This window comes from Natrix helvetica (genome assembly GCF_964273705.1).
Source record: "Natrix helvetica genome assembly, chromosome: Z".
Lineage (NCBI taxonomy): Eukaryota > Metazoa > Chordata > Lepidosauria > Squamata > Natricidae > Natrix > Natrix helvetica.
Window position 1 is genome coordinate 21,297,728 of NC_138554.1, and position 21,799 is coordinate 21,319,526.

General features: G+C 42.0%; 3 protein-coding genes across 8 annotated transcripts in view; 1 reads left to right on the top strand and 2 right to left on the bottom strand.

Moving 5' to 3' along the window:
- Positions 1 to 2,822, bottom strand: part of SEZ6L2 (seizure related 6 homolog like 2) — a 38,275-nt gene extending 35,453 nt beyond the window's left edge. For all 3 annotated transcript variants that reach the window (XM_081933189.1, XM_081933188.1, XM_081933187.1), the window contains exon 1: positions 2,563 to 2,822. In XM_081933189.1, coding sequence (XP_081789315.1) covers positions 2,563 to 2,638 — 76 coding nt within the window. In that variant the 5' untranslated portion in view covers positions 2,639 to 2,822. The remainder of the gene's footprint in view (positions 1 to 2,562) is intronic.
- A 2,604-nt stretch (positions 2,823 to 5,426) lies between these two features.
- Positions 5,427 to 11,690, top strand: ASPHD1 (aspartate beta-hydroxylase domain containing 1). 2 transcript variants are annotated; one of them, XM_081933855.1, is made up of 3 exons: positions 5,427 to 6,580; positions 7,844 to 7,957; positions 9,791 to 11,690. In XM_081933855.1, the coding sequence occupies exons 1-3, from the start codon at positions 5,824 to 5,826 to the stop codon at positions 9,898 to 9,900; spliced, it is 981 nt and encodes a 326-aa protein (XP_081789981.1). In that variant the 5' UTR covers positions 5,427 to 5,823; the 3' UTR covers positions 9,901 to 11,690. The 2 variants fall into 2 exon arrangements, with proteins under 2 accessions (XP_081789981.1, XP_081789982.1); XM_081933856.1 differs by lacking the exon at positions 7,844 to 7,957.
- Positions 11,691 to 15,425: 3,735 nt separating this feature from the next.
- Positions 15,426 to 21,112, bottom strand: PAGR1 (PAXIP1 associated glutamate rich protein 1). Of its 3 annotated transcripts, none has more exons than XM_081932967.1 (6): positions 20,862 to 21,111; positions 19,361 to 19,524; positions 18,917 to 18,983; positions 17,855 to 18,251; positions 17,638 to 17,720; positions 15,426 to 15,796 (listed from the first exon to the last, which is right to left on the bottom strand). In XM_081932967.1, the coding sequence occupies exons 4-6, from the start codon at positions 18,247 to 18,249 to the stop codon at positions 15,612 to 15,614; spliced, it is 663 nt and encodes a 220-aa protein (XP_081789093.1). In that variant the 5' UTR covers positions 18,250 to 18,251; positions 18,917 to 18,983; positions 19,361 to 19,524; positions 20,862 to 21,111; the 3' UTR covers positions 15,426 to 15,611. The 3 variants fall into 3 exon arrangements, with proteins under 3 accessions (XP_081789093.1, XP_081789092.1, XP_081789094.1); XM_081932966.1 differs by having other exon boundaries at positions 20,728 to 21,111; XM_081932968.1 differs by lacking the exons at positions 18,917 to 18,983; positions 19,361 to 19,524 and having other exon boundaries at positions 20,728 to 21,112.
- Positions 21,113 to 21,799: the final 687 nt, after the last annotated feature.

The window sequence follows — 21,799 nt, forward strand, 5'->3', positions numbered from 1 at the left end:
TTGACTTTCCAGAGTACAGTACTTCGAATTGCAGCTTAATCATATTTTTATCGACAATCATAATTAAAAAACATAAAATATAATTTCACACATATATACTTATGATGATGATCTGTATGTTGTCCTCTAGAAGTAATTTAAACTGTTCCACAAACATAAAAAAGACAAATCCATTTGCTAATTTATTATTTAGAGGGAAAGAGAAAAATTCCTCTTTATTCATGCCTACTAAATAAGCAATTAAAAGTACAAAATAGAAATGGTTTGTTAAAACTCAGGCAATCTAACAGAACTGGTGATTAAAGTGAATTAAGATGAAATGATTTGTCTAAATGATGTGGTCTTCTCAGAAAACCTGGATCGCTCCCTTGTGAAAAGAGGCAAATAATTTGTAGCTATGATGTCTTGAGGGGAAATCGGGTAGCTCATATACCCACTGGAGACCTACGGGTGTAAAAGTGATCTTGTGAATGCTGCCTCCCTTCACTTTTGCTGCAGAAAGCTGCGTCATTTGGCTTCATATTTATACATTAAACTTTGCTTCATGCTGAATAAATAGAAGGGAACATGGAGGTTAGCAAAAGCCTACGGTTAGGAGGCAGGCTGCTGAGGGAAGGGTAATAGCCAACTTGAAGAGGCCATTCCTGCTTGGAAGAGCAGAGAAGCCTGCAGATCCGATCAGAGAGCTAAAAGGCCTCAAATGATGAGTGCCGCACATCACTAGGATTGCCTGATATGACATGTTCAGGGCTGACAGCTGTAGCCGCTGCAGGCAACTGCCAGCATGTGGGATCTGGGCAGCTTCTGACAAACCATTAATTGCTCTGAGCTCCCTCTATTAAGAAGGCCAGCTGCCTCACGGGCTTGGGTGCCCTGTGCATTTGCTATTCCCTCAGTCAAATGGCTGGTACTCTGAGAAGTGGAAAGGCCTGACTTGCTGGTCTTGGGGTAAAGTGGGTTTCCCCACCTTTGTTTGCTCAACTGAACAAAACCTAGTGGTGATGCCTCTGGAGAGGGAAATGCCTCTAACAGAAAATTCTGTGAGGTGACATCTTGCTGGGTTTTCATATGCCACGTTCAGCACCTCCTGGGTGCTGTATCTCAACCTCTCCCATCCCAAGTCAACAAGGATGATGGTGGTGGTGTTGGAGGAGGAGAAAAATATGCTCTTAACTGCAGCCCAGAAATAAAACCTTGTGTCCTTAACATCTACGTGGAAAATCTATGTATCTTCCTGCCTCAAGAATGTCACCCCTATCCCTCCCTCTTGGTTTCCTAGGCCTAGCTGCTTCTTCCTCTCCTCCTCCTCCTTACATCCTTGTGCCCCACAAAAGTCTGAGACCTTCTTCCCTACCACCATCCTTCTGAATGGCCTTTGCCAGGGTGACTCCCTGTTGCATCAGGGTTCACCTTAACCTATCCAGCAAATTTGAACTTCTTATCCTTCATTGAATTTGCAGAGCTGCAGGATGCCAACTTCCTTTTTTTAGGAAATTTGTCGCCAAACAGCTCGCCCTTTTGCATGATTTCATAATGCCCCCCACCCTTCCCTCAAGCTCTTTAAGTCTTTGCCATTATGCTTGCGAACCTTCTGAGTGAACCTTTATTGGGGCACCCTCATTTTGACCCGGACTCTGCTTTATCAGTTTAGCAATGCATGAATATTGAATTTGTTTTTCTTTCTATATACAAAACCCCAGGGATTCCCCCCCCCCCCCCCAGTGGGGGAAAGATTGTTCTTTGCCTACTTCAATTAATGCACATCTCACTCCATTCCATTTCTTGGATCCTGGTGTTCAAAAATTCAGGTCAGCTTTCAAATCTAACTATCAAATCTTCAGTCATTTCTGTAACTTCCCGTCAAGGGTCAGCCTCAAATTTGTGCTTCATTTGCAACCTTCTGTAACAACCTGACAACCCTCCCTTGTAGATAATCACTTCCCTTAAAATCACTGCCAACCTTTATAATGCCTCAAAGATATAGGAGAAGGTAAAGTGAAGATGATTCCAAATCTCTCTCTCTAGCAGATTTTACAGATTTTAAAAATAGAATTCCTCTCCGTTTTCCAAAGAGCACCCCAAATTACATCCTCCTTGCTATTGACTGGGATCCTCATCAGATTTCTACATTCTGCTTACTACAACACAGAGAACAACCCCTCTCTCCCTTCCCCTCCACAATTTTCACCTTAGGAGATATCACAGACCATCAAATATCAACTCCCTTCTTTTATCCTCTAGCGACTGTCGTTTCCCTATAGCTGTTTAAAAATGTGTGCATCCCCAAGCAACGAAAACGAATCCCCCCCCCTTTATTTTGGTCCATGTCAAGATGTATTTTCAAATAGGCTTCCCTTGCCTACAACACCATCTTTACAACATGCCCACCTGCCATTTGCGCTGGGGAAAGGCGGGTGGGGAGAAGCTGGTAGTGATGAAGATGGATTTTCAACCCCCCCTCTTCTTTAATACAAAAGATGGTTAAATTGAAATAAGCCCCTTCCCGTTTGGGTCACCGGCCGCCCCCTCCCCAGCCCTTGTGCTAAAAAGCTTCCCGCTTACCTTGTAGAAGAGACAGGGAGCAAAGCAGCAGCAGCAGAAGAGGCATGTTGAGTCCTGCTTTTTCCAAACAGCGCATTTTGGATTTCTTCAGACCTGCAGAATACCTAGTCTGGCTATTTCCTTCTCCTGCCAGGCAAGGGAGCCGTGGAGCTAGGAGTCTGCTTAGCAAATGAAAATGCAGTAGCTTCTTTACAAGGGCTAGTTCTGTAGGATTTTTCCCTTTTGCCTTTCCAAAGCAACCTAGGCTTTTTCTATTTGTGTTTTGGAAATGTGCCTTTTCTGCAGTCTGCTCCTGCTTGCTGCATAGCTGATTAACTGTGTTATGTGGACCCCCTCTTCCCTTTTTCGTTTATAGAACGAGAAATGCAGCGGACTGCTTCCTTTCAGTGAAATTATTTTTCAGAGCAGGCATGATGTCAGGCCTCTTTCACCCAGAACCCCTCTTTTTCTCCCATGTCTTACATTCGCCCAATTGAATGGAGAAACAGGGGAGGCCAAAATGAATTTCTTTGCTTAAGAAAAGGCATCGTATCTTTCTTCCTCTGCCACCTACATACCCATCTGGAAAGTCACCTATAGATATATGACCATTACCATATGGTTTCTCTTCCCTATTCTTTTCTTGCAATAGATTCTCTTATCAAACCAGAAAAAACTTGAATAAGAATAGAAGGATATCGTGAACGGTTCTTTTTTAAAAATGTAAAACCTTCAGTGTGTTGGCAAAACAAGTCTCTCTCCCCCCCCCACCCTTTTATCCTTGACAATGAAATCCAATGTGTATTTGCAGTTGCAATTTGGATGGGATCTATGCATTATTCTGAATATTATAGAGATGGGGGAATATAAATCCTCACCGGCATCCTAGCAAATGACCATAAGTATAGGTTGAAAGCGCAATATGGAAAATAAATTATTTGATTTTTTTAAAAATGAGGTACATAATGTAACAGTCCATTCCTATTAAAAAAATACAGCTTCCTGATTTGCCAAGCCAATATAATAAATAAATGTCCTTTTCTAGATAATAAAGGGAAATTGTTCAATACCTATTCTCTTACAGAAAATAAACCCTCTTTGGAGGAAAACGGATGCAAACTTTATTAGTGATATTGCAAATATTATTTAATGATTTGTAACCTCACCTCCCACAAGAACTCTGGAAATAAGTTATGCATTTTGTTACAAAAATACAGAATAATATTTTGGTCATTCCTTGTAAGGAAGCAGATGAGAAGAGTAAAACATGACCGGCTCCTTAGATTACCTATCTTTTTTTTTACAAAAGAGGTACAGCAAGAAACTATCAAATATTTATGTTGCCATTTTTGGAAAATTCATGTAAGCAGAATCTCTGACTCCATTTGAACTTACGCATTTCTCAATGTGGGTTTAGGTTTGGGTTTTGTGTGTCTGTGTGTGTTTTTGTGTGTACTTTAATACCTTCCTCATTTCTGTAGATATTTGCAAATCACAGGCCACAGCATTTTTAAGGTAATATTTATTTAGCATTTCACAGAAATGTTGTGTTTATTATTAAAATATTCCCATATTGTGCATCATTCTTCTATTTTTTTCTTCCCTTCCTCAAAATCCATCTTAGAATTGCTCTTCTTTCTTCCTCTCTGCACCAACATTATTTGTAACTTTTTCCATCCTCCAACTTCCCACTTCCCATCTCAGCTCCTTCGTCCTCACAACTCCAAGGTTTGACCTCCCAATTATAACTCTGCTATAAAAACTCTACAGCCCCCAACACGACCATCCTCACCCCCTCCCATCCTGGGCCTTTTTTGTCTGAGGCTACAAAAGCCAGGCACACAATCAAGATGCAAAAAAATGCATTTTTAAAATAATTAGAGAGGGATAGATGTAGAGCTTATAAAGGTGGGGACGTGATCGCTCTTCGGTGGGGGGGGGGGGGCGGTGGCAAAAGAAGGAGCCTCCCCTTTTTGGCAGCTTCAACTTAATCTCCTTTCACAATGGTTACTATGAAAGTTGCTATGGGAGGATGGTTGCTAGGGAGACATTGTGGTTGCCAGGCAGTTGCTAGGATATAGGTACCAGGAGCTGCTAAGGGAGATGCTAAGGATGGGAACGTTCCGATTAGTAGTAACCATTGGTGTGCAGCTTAAAGAATTTATTTCAGAAATACAACTGATGCAGCAATCAGCTGCAGCCTGAAATGCATAGGTTGGGGGGGGGGGAGGGAAGGGGAGTGGAAAGATGGCTGCGCTGCAGGCAGGGGTTGCCTACAATGTGGCTGAGCCTATGCTGCAGTTAGAGGAGGAGGAGGGGCCCTAGACTAAAGCGGGCCTAGCTGACAGCTTACCTTTTGGCGCCCTCAACAATTCATCCTTCAATCCTACGCCCAACCCCAGAACCCTAGAAATGATTGCTTACTGATGAGATCAATCATCGGGGTGACCATATGCCCATCCCAGGACGGTTGATACAGGGGGTTCCGAGCTGTGGTTGGGGTGGCTGTTTATGCAGTGAAACCTCGGCTTGTGCTGATACGAGGAAGGAGAGGAAGACGTCAAAGGGAGGGATGGCGGATTAGAGCAGCGGGAGGGGGGGAATGGGGTGGTGGTGGAGGGGGAAGCTCTAATCTTTTCCGGATGCCTCTGGTAGTCTATGTGCATGAACAGAAATTACTGTAGACAATTGGCAACGGAGGAGTTCAGCCAGGAGGAGATAGAATGAAAATCACACAGGGTGATAAAGGCATTTTGGGGGAGAGACAGACAAGGCAAGAATATTAGAAGATGGAAGGACTGGGAAATGGACAAATGAACAGGTAGAGATTTTTTTTAAAGGGTGGGGAGGGGAAACACATCTGTCTGGGGAAGGTATCATTTGTCTTGCAATAAATGGAGGACATCAGCAGAGAAGGTGACTAGTGAGGACAGAGTTAGAACAGACCGTGGGTGGGCTATTACAGCAATGGAGGCAGATGAGAGGAGATAAGCAGAATTGATAAGGCAGAATGATGACCAGTTTAGAAGAAGAGGACATAGTGACAGAGGGAGAGAGAAATGGGGTGGCGTGTGGGACAGACATGGTGAAAATGATTGGCAGAAGGCTCAGAAATTAGGCATCCGTTTAAAGAACGGATTCATGCAGCAGCGGAGCAAAGTATTAAATAGGAAGAAATAGAAAATGAGGGTTGAAAAGGGCACCCTATGAATTGGCCTGGGCGATTCAGAATGGCTGGGGAGGCCAGCAGATTTGCATAAGATGCTCTAACTTTGCCCAAAGATGCCCAGCATCATGGCTGATTGGGGTCTCCGTGGCCTTCTGTCCCCACTCCTCCCTGACCCCTCTACATGGCACTCTCGGCCAGAGCCGGCCATAGCTGTGCTAGGTTCTCTGGCCCTCTTGTTCATCTGGTACTGCTATCGTGTGGGGACAGGGCAGGTAGCCCCTGTGTCTCATCCGCAAGGTGTGCCAACCGAAGAAGGATGCCCTCGCCGTACCCTCAGGGGCGATGCTATCAACCAGCGCCTGTATCGCAGCCTACGAGATTACGCCAAGCGCTATTCGTGGTCAGGTATGAACCGGCTGCACAAAGGTATCCGGGACCAGGCCCATTATCAGCTGGGCGAACGGATGGCGATCCAGAAGCCCAGCGCCTTCTACCTCCCCGACTTGCCTTCCGCCCCCTATTTTCCCCGCGAGTCCCAGCGTCACGATGTGGAGATTCTTGAACTCAGTTTCCCAGCCATCCTGCGGGAATTCGAGGGCATTGCAAGGGACTTTGAACCAGGAACCCCAATGCCACGGGGATGGATGGTCAACGCCAACCCTGGCTGGCATAGTTATTACCTCTACCGACAGGGGGAGTGCATAGCACAGAATTGTCGCAGCTGCCCATGGACGTATCGGGCACTCAGCGCACTACGCACCTTTATCAACGCCAATTGCTTTGGAAACGCCTGCTTTAATGTCTTGCAGCCTGGAACTGTGCTACCTGGCACCTATGGACCAACAAACACCAGGGTACGGTGCCACCTAGGTGAGCAAACACTAGAGGAGCAATGAATGGGTCAGATCACAGCATCTACTTAGTGGGGAAGGGGCACCAGTATCTGAAAACCTGTATTGCCAGCATCTCCTTTCAGCGTAATACATGCTGTCTAGTTACTGAACTCTTTTGTTCCCTAAATAAGAGCGGTTTATAAGCTTGGTTTATCATTATTGTTCTATTTTATTAACTGTGCTATTTATATTTAGAAGCAGCCAAACAAGCAGATTGGAATAATTGTTGTGAACTGCAGCACTGCTTCAGATGAATTTGCTCCACAAATTATAAACAAAATTTATTTTTTAGAAAGTCTGACAAGTGGCATTTCAGAAGAGGCATTCTTTGTAGGATGCCTCTTCAAGGAAGGTGCTATGAGAAACATGCATCATTGGCCAACACTTTGATCTACAGTGCAAGTATGACGGGTAGGTGGGTAGGTAGCACAAGGAGAATCAAATAAACTCTTTTTACCTTTTTATTTACAACATTTATATAGCCCCCCCAACCCCAGTTTTATAACCAATTCTGGGTGGCTCCTAATCAAGTTTTTGAAAAGTTTAAAGTTTTTCAATAGCTTACAATAAAATCTCAGGCATTTGACCTCAAGTGAAGGCAGGAGGATGCGAACAGGGTTTTTCAGAAAACATTTTTTAAAATGTTGTGTAGATCTTCTTTTCCCTGTCTCTGTGGTCCCAAAGATGTTTTTTTCCAGAAGGTAACTGGACTTTCTTACTTTTTTTTCTTTTAAAACTTTTTGCTTCTCATCCAAGGAGCTTCTTCAGTTCTAACTGTTAGAACTGAAGAGGTTTCATGGATGAGAAGCTAAATGTTTTTGAAGGAAAAAAAAAACCAAGTAAGTCCAGTTGCCTTCTGGAGAAAGCAGCTATAGGACAACCATGAATGATCGAGGGTCTCCAAAGACAATTATCTTCTGTAATTTCTATATTCCTGCTATGACTGTTCTTTGCAAGACAGGCAAAGAGTTTACTTTATGCTGAACCAAGAAGGAGACACACACACACACCAATTTGTGGCCACGATTCTGGATGGGGTGATAAAAATTCTATATGCAAATGGGGTACCCATTCTTGGTTTTGCAAATGACAGCTTCTCTTGCTCCCATTGTGGGAAGTTGTTTCCATAATTAGTGCTTTACATCAGCATGTTTCTCTTCTCTCTCTGGTGAGGGGTGGGTGGGATATGAAACATCCTTCAGTAAGCCTCCCTCTCACAGCTTATTCATTCTTCTTCTAGGGCTAAAAGTGCCACCTGGTTGTGAGTTGGTGGTGGGTGGTGAGCCACAGTGCTGGTCTGAAGGATACTGCCTTCTGGTGGATGATTCCTTCTTGCACACCACAGCGCATAATGGTAAGAGTTCAAAAAAAAAGCAGGCGTAAGGACTGAAGAGAGTTGTCTTCAAAAACCTCTCTTCCCAAAAAGCAGTTGGAGGCTAGGACTTCCTTGAAAGCTCCCCATTGTATAGATTTGTTCTGAATAAAAGTGCTCATCAGAACATCTCAGCTTTAGGAATGTCACACAAAGGTTGAGTGGTTGTCTCTTATCCCAGTGGCCCCCAACTTTTTGGGCACCAGGGACTGTTTTCATAAAGAGAGTTTTTTCCTTGGACCAAAAGAGGCGTGGTTTCGCATGCTACCTGCACACCAGGGATGGGGCTTCACTTATTTGTGTGGCCTGGTTTCTGGTATGCCGCAGCCAGGTGCCAGTCTACAGACCATGCCAGGTTGGGGACCCCTGTCTTATCCCACTTCTCCAGTGAGCTTTGGCCTCTTTAAAAAGTCTCAGAGTATGAGAGATCCAATACCAGTAGTGGGATCCTGCTGGTTTAACAACCGGTTCGGTGATTGCGTGCTTTGCATGTATGCAGTTTTAACAAAGCTTACCTTCCACGTTACTTCTGGGGAGTAATACAGCTGAGGAAATCCACTCTGCCACGTGAATCAGCTGAGAAGATATAAGTAAATAAAACACAGGGGCGGGCTGGCCCATATGATCGTCAGAGAAAACCGGTTCTCTCTTCAGCTGATCGTCGGAGCTGACTGGTTCACTCCCCAGCTGATCATCGGAGCTATCAGTTTGCCCGAACTGGTCCGAACTGGCTGAATCCCACCCCTGTCCAATACTATCCTAAATTCACGACCATCTGCGAGACCACCTACTGCCACCAATAGCCTCCCACCGTCCAGTGCGATCCCACAGAGTTGGCCTCCTCAGGGTGCCGTCGGCCAGACAGTGTCGGCTAGCGACCCCCAGGGGGAGAGCCTTCTCTGTGGGAGCGCCTTCCCTCTGGAATGAGCTGCCCCCGGAGCTTCACATAATCCCCGACCTCCGGTCCTTCCGACGCGCCCTAAAAAGTTGGCTTTTCCAGCAAGCCGGCCTGGGCTGTTAATTTTATCTAATTTTAAAAATGTTAGTGTTATATTAATTCGGTTTGTTTCTTGGATTGTTTCTAATTTTCTTTTAAGTTTTGTAATATGTGTTTTTTAATGTTGTATGCTGCCCTGAGTCCTTTGGGAGAAGGGCGGCATATAAATCCAATAAAACAAACAAACAAACAAACCTCTAGGCAATTTTCTTTCCTACCATTCTCTCTGTGTAGGATTTTGGGACGTTTCCCCAAGAGAATGTATTTTGCACAATTTTAAGCACCTAAAAGAGAGTTGGGGTATTTTATTTATTTTTGGCGAAAGGTCTTTCTTGAGGAATCATCTATTCAGGGCTGCATTGTGGAACAATGATGAGCAGAGCTGAAGCGAGTGAAAGGTGAAGTCCAAAGATAAAATACCGTAGGTAGCACCAAAATCCTCCTACCCATTTTCTAGGTATTCTGTTATTTTGATGATTTTTTTGACATTCGGCCAGGGTTAATTGAACCAGGTTTTGCTGATTATCTGTGTACACAAAGCAGATTAACTACAATTTGAAACCATTAGCTATGGTGCAACATGCTGGTCTAAAATATGGTTGGCAAGTATCACAATAAACCACAAACTAGCCCAATCCCATTTATATCTCATATGTTTGCTACACCAAATTAATGCAATCTTTTTAATATATTTTTTTCTTTCATTTTATCTGGCAAGCTATCGGGGAGAAACACCTTGTTTTGGTCTGATCTGCTCTGATTGTTGGAAAGGATTTGAAATTAAATTGAGATGATAACTGCAACCATCTTTGTTACAGGTTCCCCCAGCGATGGACCTCAGGTGATTTTTATTGCTGATCTCTGGCATCCCAACGTAGCAGGGCCTGAACGACAGGCGTTGGATTATATCTTTGCCCCTGGACGATAGATGCTTGAGCCAACAAGAATTGGGGGCATGGACACAATCTCAAAGTATCTGCTGCTCCTCACAAAAATCAACCACTCCCTACACTCAATAGTCTTGGACCTAGAGTCATTGTTTTGCAGACGGAATAGGGCCCAATGTGTAATGCAAAAACGACAGAGAGATTTGCAAAGCCATGAAAATATCTTTTTCTTCAAGGTGATTCTGTGCCCTCTCATAAAACTCATCCTAGAGATTTTTGTGATCTGGGACGTTTTGGTTTTCTTTCTTGTACTGTATAGTTCCTTGTTGGGTCCCCCCTCCCTCTCACAGCACTGTTCTGTTCAGCCTGTGCAGGTGGGAATATTGCTGACTACACTGTAGTACTAGTTACCCTCAAATTTAATGAAGTATATGAAATCCACATTCTGTATTATTAGTATAGATTTCTTCAGGGTTATTTTGGGAAGAAAAGGAGGGTAAGAAATTAACCAAAGTAAAATAGTCTGTTTCTACACCTGTCTGTGATAAATTATTGTTCTTTCACAATATCTGTAGCTCAACATTTGTGTCAAGGATTTAATTTTGAAAAATTCTAGCCAGCTGTATTCCAATAAAATCCTTAGAGACTCATGTTTTTTGTCAAGACATTTCTTTCTTGCAGGAGAAACCATTAGGAATTTACTCATGTGAGTAATGAGATTAAAGGCACTAGCCACGATTTTATTCTTGAACATCAGCCAGGCTTATTTTTAAAAAGTGCATTAAACTCTGATGTCAGGAAGTACAACCAAGCAGAGTAGAAGGAAAATCACATGGGATGGAGATCAAAAGCTGCAGGGAGTAAGGTAAATATCGATCTTAATAGAGCTGGAAGGGACCTTGTAGGTTTTCTAGTCCAACCCCCTGCTCAAGTAGGAGACCCTACAGCATTTCAGACAAATGACTGTTCAGTCTCTTCTTAAAAACCTCCAGTAATGAAGCACCTATAACTTCTGACGACAAGCTGTTCCATTGGTTAATTGTTCTTACTGTTAGAAAGTTTCTCCTTAGTTCCTGGTTGCTTCTGTCCTTGATTAGTTTCCATCCGTTGTTTCTTCTCTTGCCTACAAGTGTTTTAGTAAATAAATTGACCTCTTTGTAGCAACCTCTCCTATACTGGCATACTGCTATCATTTCACTCCTAGGCCTTCTTTTCTTTGGACTAACCGAATCCAAATCCTGCAACTGTTCCTCATGTATTTTAGTCTCCAGGCCTTTAATTAAGTGCTTCTTTGCACTTTTTCCAAAGTCTCAATATCTTTTTGTAGTTTGGTAACCCAAACTGGATGAAGTTATAGAAATCACTGACAGGATAGTACTACAGTAGTATATGAGGAGAAGATAATAATGAATGCTTATTTGTCTAGAATATCACTATCCCAAATCAGACAAGCTTTTTTATCCATGTTTCCTGTATACTTTTAAAAATATTTTTAATTAGAATATACAGGTAGTCCTTGACTTATGACCACAAATGAACCCAAATTTTATGTTGTCAAGTGAGACATTTCTTAAGTGAACGTTGCCCCATTTTACAACCTTTTTTGCCACAGTTGTCACTGCAGCTGTTAAGTTAGTAACATGGTTGTTAAGTGAATATGGCTTCCCCATTGACTTTGCTTGTGAGGTTGCAAAAGTTGATCACATGACCCTGGAACAATGCAACCGTCACGAATATGAGTCAGTTGCAAGCATCCAAATTTTGATCACGTGACCATGGGGATGCTACAACGGTTATAAGTGTGAAAAATGGTCACAACTCACTTTTTTCAGTGCCGTTGTAACTTTGAATGGTCACTAAATGAACTGTTGTAAGTCTATGTACAATAAAAGTATAAAGTTTTTTTAAAAAAATAATAAAAAATGAATAAAAAGAAAAATATAAATTTGCCATCCTACTTTTATCATATTCTTTCTCCTCTTTCTGCTCCCAAACCTAAGACATCATTTCAATCTTTCCTTCTTTCAACAAAAACTCCATATAAGGCTTCCAATCTTTTAAAAGCCTTTGTCATTTTCCCCCCTCATCAAATTCCTGTACACATTTTGTTTTAAATTCCCACACAGCATGAGTCACTGTTGTTCACTTTTTATATTTGTTCTTAAGATTGTAACTTTGACAATGGGATCTTATTATCCTTCATAGAATAATTTAAAAACATACAGGGATAATCTGCTAAAAGAAGCGCACGGCGCACACACACAAGAGAGCATCTCAAATTTTTGAAGTGGAATCTGATAGTTTATTTGCCAGATTTTTGTCTATTTGTACAAGTCTAATTATGCTCAGCAGGAATTCTGAATGTTTTTTTGTTTTTCCTACTCATCAAATTCCCAAGAGCAGAACAAAAGACTCACCCCATCCTCTCCTTGCTTTGTGAAGATGACAGCTACAATTTCTATCTATGCATGTAAACATGTTTTCAAATTGTTTATAAATTAAAGTTGATTAAGTTTGGTTACTATTTAAGATTTCTGATTCACCAGGCCATGTTCCCTGGCAACTCTAAGTACGGTACATGCTTTTCATTCACACAAAGTGAGGAATTGCTTTTTTTGCTTCCTTTAAGTTCGGAACTGTCAAGGGATCATCCCAGCAGCTGCATTGCCCTTTTACATCACAGGACATTAGAATAGGAATAGGAATAGGAATAGAATACTGAAGACTCTATCAAAAGGGCCCTACGCAACCTAAAACCATCTCTATCTATTGGTCCTGATAGAATATTTGCCTACTTTCTGAAAAAGCTCTCCACTGCCATAGCCGAACCTCTAATGAAGTATCTTTTACAACCAGCTCCTTGCCTTACCCATGGTCAGTACTAGCAACAGTCATTCCTATCTTCAAAAAAGGAGACCCCAGCCTAGTTGAGAATTACTGACCAATCTCCCTTTGCTGTGTCTCCTATAAAGTCATGGAATCCATCATAAACCAATCCATTACCTTCCACTTAGAGACAAATAACCTACTCTCTAACAAGCAATTTGGTTTTAGAAAAAATGTGTCTTGTAATCTGCAGCTCCTATACTTGCACACAACTCGACCAGGGTAAAGCAATAGATGCAATCTACATAGACTTCTGCAAAGCCTTTGATTCAGTGGTACATGACAAACTTCTGTTAAAACAAAGCTCCTACGACATTTCTGGATCTTTGCATAAAGGAATAGCTACGTGCCTATCAAACAGGCAACAAGTAGTCAAAATTGGAAGTGCAATATCAAACCCTGCACCAGTTAATAGTGGTGTTCCCCAAGACAGCGTATTAGGACCCACACTCTTTCTGCTTTACATAAACAACCTCTGCGATCATGTTATAAGCAGCTGTGTCCTCTTTGCCAACAACGTAAAACTATTTAACATCACAGGCAATACTACCAGTCTTGATTATGTATCTGAATGGTCAAACAATTGGCAACTCCAAATCTCTGCTAACCAATGCTCTGTCCTACACATTGGCAACAAAAACCAGAACACCAAATACAAGTTGGTCGGATATGACTTAATAGATGAACCACACTCTGTCAAGGACCTAAGAGTACTTATCTCAAAAGATCTAAGCCCCAGAGTTCACTGAAACAACAATGCCAAAAAGGCATTAAGAGTTGCCAACCTTATTTTACAAAGTTTTTTCTCTGGTAACACGATACTGCTAACTAGGGCATACAAAACCTTTACTAGACCAATCCTTGAATACTGCTCACCTGCCTGGAATCCACACTGTATATCGGATATTAATACAATAGAGAGGGTCCAGAGATATTTCACAAGAAGAGTACTTAACTCATCTGCTCACAGTAAAATACCCTATGCCACCAGGCTTGAAATTTTAGGCCTGGACAACCTCGAACTACGCCGCCTACATTCCGACCTGAGCATAGTACACAAAATTATCTGCTATAACATCCTACCTGTAAATGACTACTTCAACTTCAACCGCAATAATACACGGGCAAACAATTGATATAAACTCAAACTACTCCAAAGTCCAAACTCGATTGCAGAAAATATGAATTCAGCAACAGAATGGTCAATGCCTGGAACACTCTACCTAATTCCGTTGTTAGTTCCTCAAACCCCCATATATTTGACCTTAAACACTGTGGACTTCTCACATTTCCTAAGAGATCCCTAAGGGGGCATGCATAAGCGCACTAGTGTGCCTACTGTTCCTGTTCTACTGTTCCCATTGATATGTACTCATTTTATGTGTTCATGGCCATGTTATACTTATTTGTATCCATCTATTTGTACCAATCTCATGCAAAAATGTCCATGTCTATACTAATACCAGTTACCGTGTACATGTTGATAAATAAATAAATAAGTAAAAATAAAGAACAGAATAAAATAGAATAGAATAAAGCTGGAAGGAACCTTGGAGATCTTCTAGTCCAACCCCCTGCTTAGCCAGCAAACCTTATACCATTTCAGACAAATGGTTGTCCAATCTCTTCTTAAAAACTTCCAGTGTTGGAGCATTCACAACATCTGGAGGCAAGTTATTCCACTGATAAATTGTTCTGTCAGGAAATTTCTTCCTAGTACTAGTTGCTTCTCTCCTTGATTAGTTTTCACCCATTGCTTCTTGTCTTGCCTTCAGGTGCTTTGGAGAATAGGTTGATTCCCTCTTCTTTGTGGCAGCCTCTGAGATATTGGATCACTGCTATCGTGTCTCCTCTAGTCCTTCTTTTCATTAAACTAGACATACCCAATCCCAGCAACTGTTCTTTGTATGTTTAGCCTCCAGTCCCCTAATCATCTTTGTTGCTCTTCTCTCCACTCTTTCTACCGTAGTCTCAACATTTTTTTTACATCATGGCGACCAAAGCTGGATGCAGTATTCCAAGTGTGGCCTTACCAAGGCATTATAAAGTGGTATTAACCCTTCATGTGATCTTGATTCTATCCGTTAATGCAGCCTAGAACTGTGTTGGCTTTTTTGAGAAGGACATTTGTGACAGGGAACAGCATAGCTTTATCAATTCCAAGATCACAAAAAGATTGAGGGTAAGCAGACAAAACGGGGTAAACACAACCTCAATTTACAACCACAATTGGGACAGAATTTCTGTTGCTAAGGACAGTTGTTGTGAATTACACCTGTTTAATGACATTTTTCCAGTTAAGTGAATTGCTGTAATTCTTAAATGAATTGTTTGGTCATTAAATGAATCCAGTTTCTCCCATTGATTTCAGTTGCTGGAAGATGGCTGGGAAGGCTGCAAGTAGGGATCACATGACCCTGGGACACTGCAACATCATAAATGCGTGCCAGTTGCCAAGCACCTGAATTCAGATCATGTGAACATGGGGACGATTGTAACTGCAAGCACCAGTCATCATTTTTTTTCACTGCTGTTGTAATTTTGAATGATTGCTAAACAAATGCTTGCTAAGTTGAGGACTGTCTATATAGGGCAAGTGAAATTGTAGGTGCTCAACCACTCCTCTCCTCCTGATTGGCAACTCTTTCCATTACTATAAGAATAATTCACAGAAATTAAATTAAAAGCAAACTCACAGAGTTTTATTACACCCAGAAACATGAAAGCAAGTACCTCCAGCAACCTGTATGGGATCAGAATCTAAGTCCAGGGTACTAACGGGTTTAGGCAGGAGTTCCTTCCCCTTGTATCTGCACCCAATAGTTCCATTCCATCCTCCTCTCTCGGCTTATCTTCTTCATTATTGTTAGTATTTGCGCTGACGAAGGAAGAGACCAGAGGGTCGTTTTGGAGTGGGTACATCATCTGAATCAAGGTCAAAGAGGTCACAGCCGGTCTTCATAATTTGCTCCTCCAGCACTTTGTGGCGCTTCATGTCTGACAGCACCTTGTCCAGGCGAGCTTCTCTTTTCTGACTCTTAGCTAATGTCCCTGGAAATTAATCAGAAATCAGGATTGGAAGATGAAATTCATACATCAAACTAGCTTAATAGGCCTGCGAGGCAAAAATAGAGTGCAATCTTTGCTGTTCTTACAGAGAAATGTAAAATAATTAAAAACCATGAGGAAGCAGGTGGGAGAAAACTGCCCAGCAACAGAATTTATTTGTTGGGTTAAGAAACTGACAACTTTGCTACCTAAATAATACTTTTTATACAGATAGTCCTCAATTTACAACCATTGGTTCAGACTGTTCAAACGTTACGGCACTGAGAAAAGTGACTTATGACTAGTCCTCTTACTTAGGACCTTTGCAACATCCCTGGGCTCACATGACCAAAATTTAGATGCTTGGCAAGCAGGTGCAGCATCCCGGGGTCACGTGACTATTTGCGACCTTCCCAGTCAGCTTCTGACAAGCAAAGTCAATGCGGGAAACTGGATTTCCTTCATGACCATGTGATTCGCTGAACACCTGCAGTGAGTTGCTTAACAACTTTGGCAAAAAAAAAAAAAAGTCATAAAATCAGGTGCGACTCACTTAACAACCGAATGGCTTAGCAATGGAAATTCTTGTCCTAATTGTTGAAGCAAGTTGAGCACTGCCTGTACTACTTCTCAGCAATCGGGGTACTTCAAAAAGTGAATGTTACAACACAAGAGGTGATTTATTTATTTATTTTTGTCTAGGATCCTCTTTCTAAAAATCTACTATTTTTAATAAACCCTAGTGAGAAATGTGGACGAAAGACATTACAGACTCTGAAAATATAACCATTTTATTTCCACACACACACACACACACACGTACTGAGTCAGTATTGATCCCTGGGGATTGCCTAGGCAAGTCCTTGCAGTTTTCTTGGCAAGGTTTTTCAGAAGCGGTTTGCCATTGCTTCCTTCCTAGGGTTGAGAGGGACTGGCCCAAGGTTATCCAGCTGGCTATATGCCTAGGGTGGAACTAGAGCTCCTGGTCTCCCAGTTTCTATCCTGGTCCCTTAACCGTTCACCTCTATGGAGTTTTTGACTTCAATAAAAATGATTAAATGGGTATGATGCATAAAAATTATGCAAGGGAGGAAGTGTTTCTTTCCTTTTCTCACTTGCATAAGCTAGAAGTCGGAGTCATCCAACAAATGGTGGGAGATTCAGGACAGCCAAGAGGAAGTGGTTCTTCAATCAACTCAGAGGAGGGATGACTACCAACTTTGCATTACACAAGGATCAGATACCAAGTCATGGAGAATGGTTATACTGTTCAGTACCTACTACTCATGATGGCTGAACATGACCAGTCATGAATCACTTTTTTTGTAACTTCAAACAGTTGCTAAAAGAATGGTTGTAAGTTGAGGACTCTCTGTATACGGCAAGTGAAATTAGTCAACCACTGCTCCTCTCCAGACTTGCTAAACAAACGGTTGATTATATTTGGATCTATGATGATCTGAATATGACGGAGCGTTGATTAGAAGGCCGTATTGCAGGTTAACTCTGCCGACTGTCAGCAGTTCGATCCTGACTGATCAAGGTTGATTCAGCCTTCCATCCTTCCAAGGTGGGTAAAATGGGAACCCAGATTGTTGGGGGCAATATGCTGACTCTGTAAACCGCTTAGAGGGGGCTGTAAAGCATTGTAATGCGGTGTATAAGTCTAAGCGCTATTCCTATTTGCAATTGGGAACACAGAGGGAAGGTCCTATTGCACCCACACCCAGCTTGTGGGCATAAGCAACTGGTGGGCCAGCTTGGGGGAGCAGAATGATATATTCCATAATTAATTGGCCTGGCAATGCTCCTCTTATGGAAACTCAACTGCCTTCCTTACATACCAGGAGTTCTCCGTCGATCAATCAAGGAGCTTTTGGGAGTGGCAGGCTCATCATCAAAGTCGAATTCAGTAGGTACATGAGGCCTGGAACAAACAGAGGGAGGGAAAAAAGAATCAACTTGGCAATATTCTCAAGCCTACCATTCCTCCCTTTAACATAACTTCAAATCTTAAGATTCCTCCCTCCTTTAAGCCAAATACAAAAACCAATTTCTCACTTCTCCTCCTCCTCTTCTTCTTGGTGTTCAGATTGTCCATCAGATTTATCCTCATCTTCACTGTCAGGCTCTGGGGTTGGGTTTCGCCGAGGGAGGATTTCGGCCTGAATCTCCAGAGTCCCGTGCTCAGCAATGAGCTCATATAAACGGCGGATCTCCTTGGGTTCAGGCATCCAGTTATCTGGAGAATCCAGCTCCTCATCACTGCAGGGGACGCACCAATCCTCTTCAGCAGATTCCTCTCCCTTGCCTGATAATTCCCCCTCAGTTTCTCTGGCAGCGTCATCTTGTTCCTCAGTGGCAGAAGCTAAATCCGGACCAGGCCCATCTTCTACTGCCAAGGATTGCATCCCTGAGGTCACTTCCCCTTCCTCCACAGTGCTGGCTTCTTCCATGGCTATAATAAAGAGAAGATGAGACCAGAGGAGAAGTGCAAATATGGCGAACTCTGGGGTGTCAAGAATCAGAGATAACTGGCAAAACATAACGAGATATAACACTGTAGCTACTCTATAGCTACAGTAACGCATCCCAAAATGAAGAAAAGCACAAAATAATGTTGTGTTATTGAAAACGTAAAGTAAAGGAGTCCCTGCAGAGTTTATTCCACTAGTCATTGCTGACTATAGGGGGCAGTGCTCATCTCCATTTCAAGGCCATTGAGCCAGCACTGTCAAAGCAAAGAAATGTCCACAGTGATGTGGCCAGCATGATGTCACAGAGCACTGTTACCTTCCCACCAAAGTGGTACCTATTTATCTAGTCACATTTGCATGTCTCAAACTGCTAGGTTGGCGGGAGCTGGGACGAGGATGGGAACTCGCCCTGTCTTGTGCTCAGGTCTTGAACAACCAACAAACCAAGCATCTTAAGTTCTGGTTCGCAATAAGCAGAATTGTTATCATCTACCAATCTGAAATAGATTTATGCACTAATGGATCATCTATCAAAATAACAAAGAAAATGGCTTCCAGGAGAAGTATGGTGAACTCTTTCACAGACAGTTCTCTGACTGTTTCCTTGGAACTTCTCTGGATAAGGAAAGGACAAGAGATCACTCACATTATGCTCCGGACAACTGCTTTTCATGAAGAGGCAGCAGGACATCAGTTGCCCATGTGTTTGAGTTCTGGGAGACAAAGGAATTAGCCATCTTGTTCACAATCATGGCGAAGCCTTGTAAAGGACACTACATTTACAAATCTCACTTTCTAATGACTTTCAGAAATATTCTTCTAACTATTCAGAAGATATTAGAAGCCTTTGGAATGACAGCATTTGAAAAGTCTTCATTGGGTGGGTTTATATTCAACTCTGAACAAACAAATTAATTACAAGGTTAAGAACATAAAAATTTTGAAATAAACAGCAAAAAGCTAAATATGATTTTGATCTAAAAGTCAGAAATGGATGTAAGGGCTCAGGTAATTTGGAATATTGACTTTTGCTATAAACGTTTGGAATCAACTACACAAAAAAGCAACTTCTCATGCAAAACATACTTTCTTTGGTTAGGTTTTAATAATACTACAGTATTATGCCTCCAAGATATTGCAAGAATGGGCAAGAAGGTTTTTTAAAAGGCCTTTCCACCAGGGGAATTAAAAGCAGTATATAAAGATGGTTTTGAGTCCAGTGATTTTTCAAGAGATGGAAGTCATGATGAAAGCCTATAGTAATTTAGAAATATATATATACTATTATCACAAAAAACATTTAAAAACATTACAAATGCAGATGAAATTGCAATCTTTGCCATTCAGTTGCTAAAGAGTTGCTATACTGGCAGGAGACAAACATCACAATCCTAAAGAAATCTAAACAGGTCTAAATATTTTCATGTTCAGGTGGATTTCTGTCAAATTAGTATATATACCAGTAGTCTGATTATTCAAAATTAATCACCTACTCCAAGTTTGAAGAGGGCAGTAGAGAGATATACAACAGATGTATGAACCATGAGTTCACTGGATCTCAAACCAGGATCTCTTCATGTCAGGCCTCTTATATTTAATCATAGGCAATACTAATATAACAACTCACTAGAATTGTTGTACCAATTCAGTCAAATTGGCGTAGTGGTTCAGGCACTAGGCTAAAAACAGGAGAATTTGTGTTTTAGTCCTGTTTTAGGCATGAAAGTTGGCTGAGTGAATTTGGGCCAGTCGCACACTCTCAGCCTAATCTATCTAACAGTTTGTTGTTGTAGGGAACATAAGAGGAGATTAGGTATGTCCCCCATCTTGAGTTATTTATAAAATAAAGGCAGGATAAAAATGTAATTATCAATAGCTAAAATGCATACACAAAATATGATGCCCACTTGAAAACTCTGTACAAATACAGGTAGTCCTCAACTTACAACAGTTCATTTAGTGACCAAAGTTACAATGGCACTTGAAAAAAGTGACAACTTTTTTCACATTTACTACCATTGCAGCATCCTCTAGCCACGTGATCAAAATTCAGATGCTTGGCAACTGACTCCTTTTTATGAAGCTTGCAGTGCCCCAAGGTCATGTGCCCCCCTTTTGCGACCTTCTGACAAGCAAAGTCAATGGGGAGGCCAGTTTCACTTAATAACCATGTCTCTAACTTAACAACTAACTTAACAACTGTGGCAAGAAAGGTCGTAAAATGGGACAAAATCCACTTAACAAATGTCTCACTTGGCCACAGCAATTTTGGGCTCAATTGTGGTCGTAAGTCGAGGACTACCTGTATTTCCTCATGGTTATCACTTAATGGAAGTGAACAGAGGGAACAGAAGCTAAACAGGTTTTTTACATCCGCATCATACTAAACCACATTCATATCTTGAAGAAAATAAAATAAAAACCCCTGGAGCCGTGTTTTTTTTCCTGAAGACCTACCCCCAAATCTCCAAATGTTAACCGTGAGGACGTGTCAAACGAAGTTAAGGATTTCGGTACAGAAGTTAAAAGCGCAGCCTTAAAAGCTCCAGTCCTGTGTTCAAGTCCGGAATGGTTGTACATGAGATACTCACGGGCCCAAAATAATTTAACTGCTTTCCAAAAAAAGCAGATGCCTCGGATTTAAATCTTAGGCCAATAAAAGAGCGGCGAACCCGCTGCCTTTTTGAGAAACGGCATTCTGTGTATGCTCAGAGGCACTTACGGCCCCAGTCCCAAGGGGCGGCGCTAATCCCCAAGCACACAAACGGAGTCGGCGATTCCACCGCGCCATCGACGCATCGGAGCTCGCGAAAGCTCTTACCCCCATCACTTTCCCCTCTAGCGAGGCTGTAAAAGTCGAGCCCAGCACAATCGATCGCAACTTAGAGGCGTTGAATCCAATCCCCACCCTGAGCGTTAGGGGGGGGAAAGGCATAGACGCGCCCGCCTGGCTTGGGTGGTGCATTGCGCATGCGCATTTTTAAAAATCGGATTCTGTCGGGTCTCTGTAACAACCATCTTTTTTTAATTTCAACGGTTATTTTCCTATGTTTTCATACAACATTAGAGATTAAAAACGATTGCGAAACACCAAAAAACCACCACTGGACATTTAAAAATGTATTTATATGAAAAGTGCGAGAAGGAGCGGCTCCAGCTATTGAACATTGGTGTGGCAGAAATCATATCCCAATAGAAGAGAGATCGGTTCTTTTAAGGTTTCTAATCGCAATACACACAAAAAAAGGAATCTGGAAAATTCGTTCAATGTCAAATAGGTGTTTATTAAGAATGAGTACGTGACATGTCTCCCACGCTCTACGTAGTATTTCCGTTCCGAATTTATCGTTGTTTTACTGCGCATGCGTATCCTCTCCAAACGGCTTTTTGTTCCAATGCGCACGCGCACATTTCCTTTCTAGTTTCCTCCCCACCCTCTTCCTATGGCTCTATAGCGCTCCACACTTGAGAGAGCGATGCGCGTGCGCAGGTGGCAAACGCTCGTTTCTTTTCTTTTCTCCCATTGGTC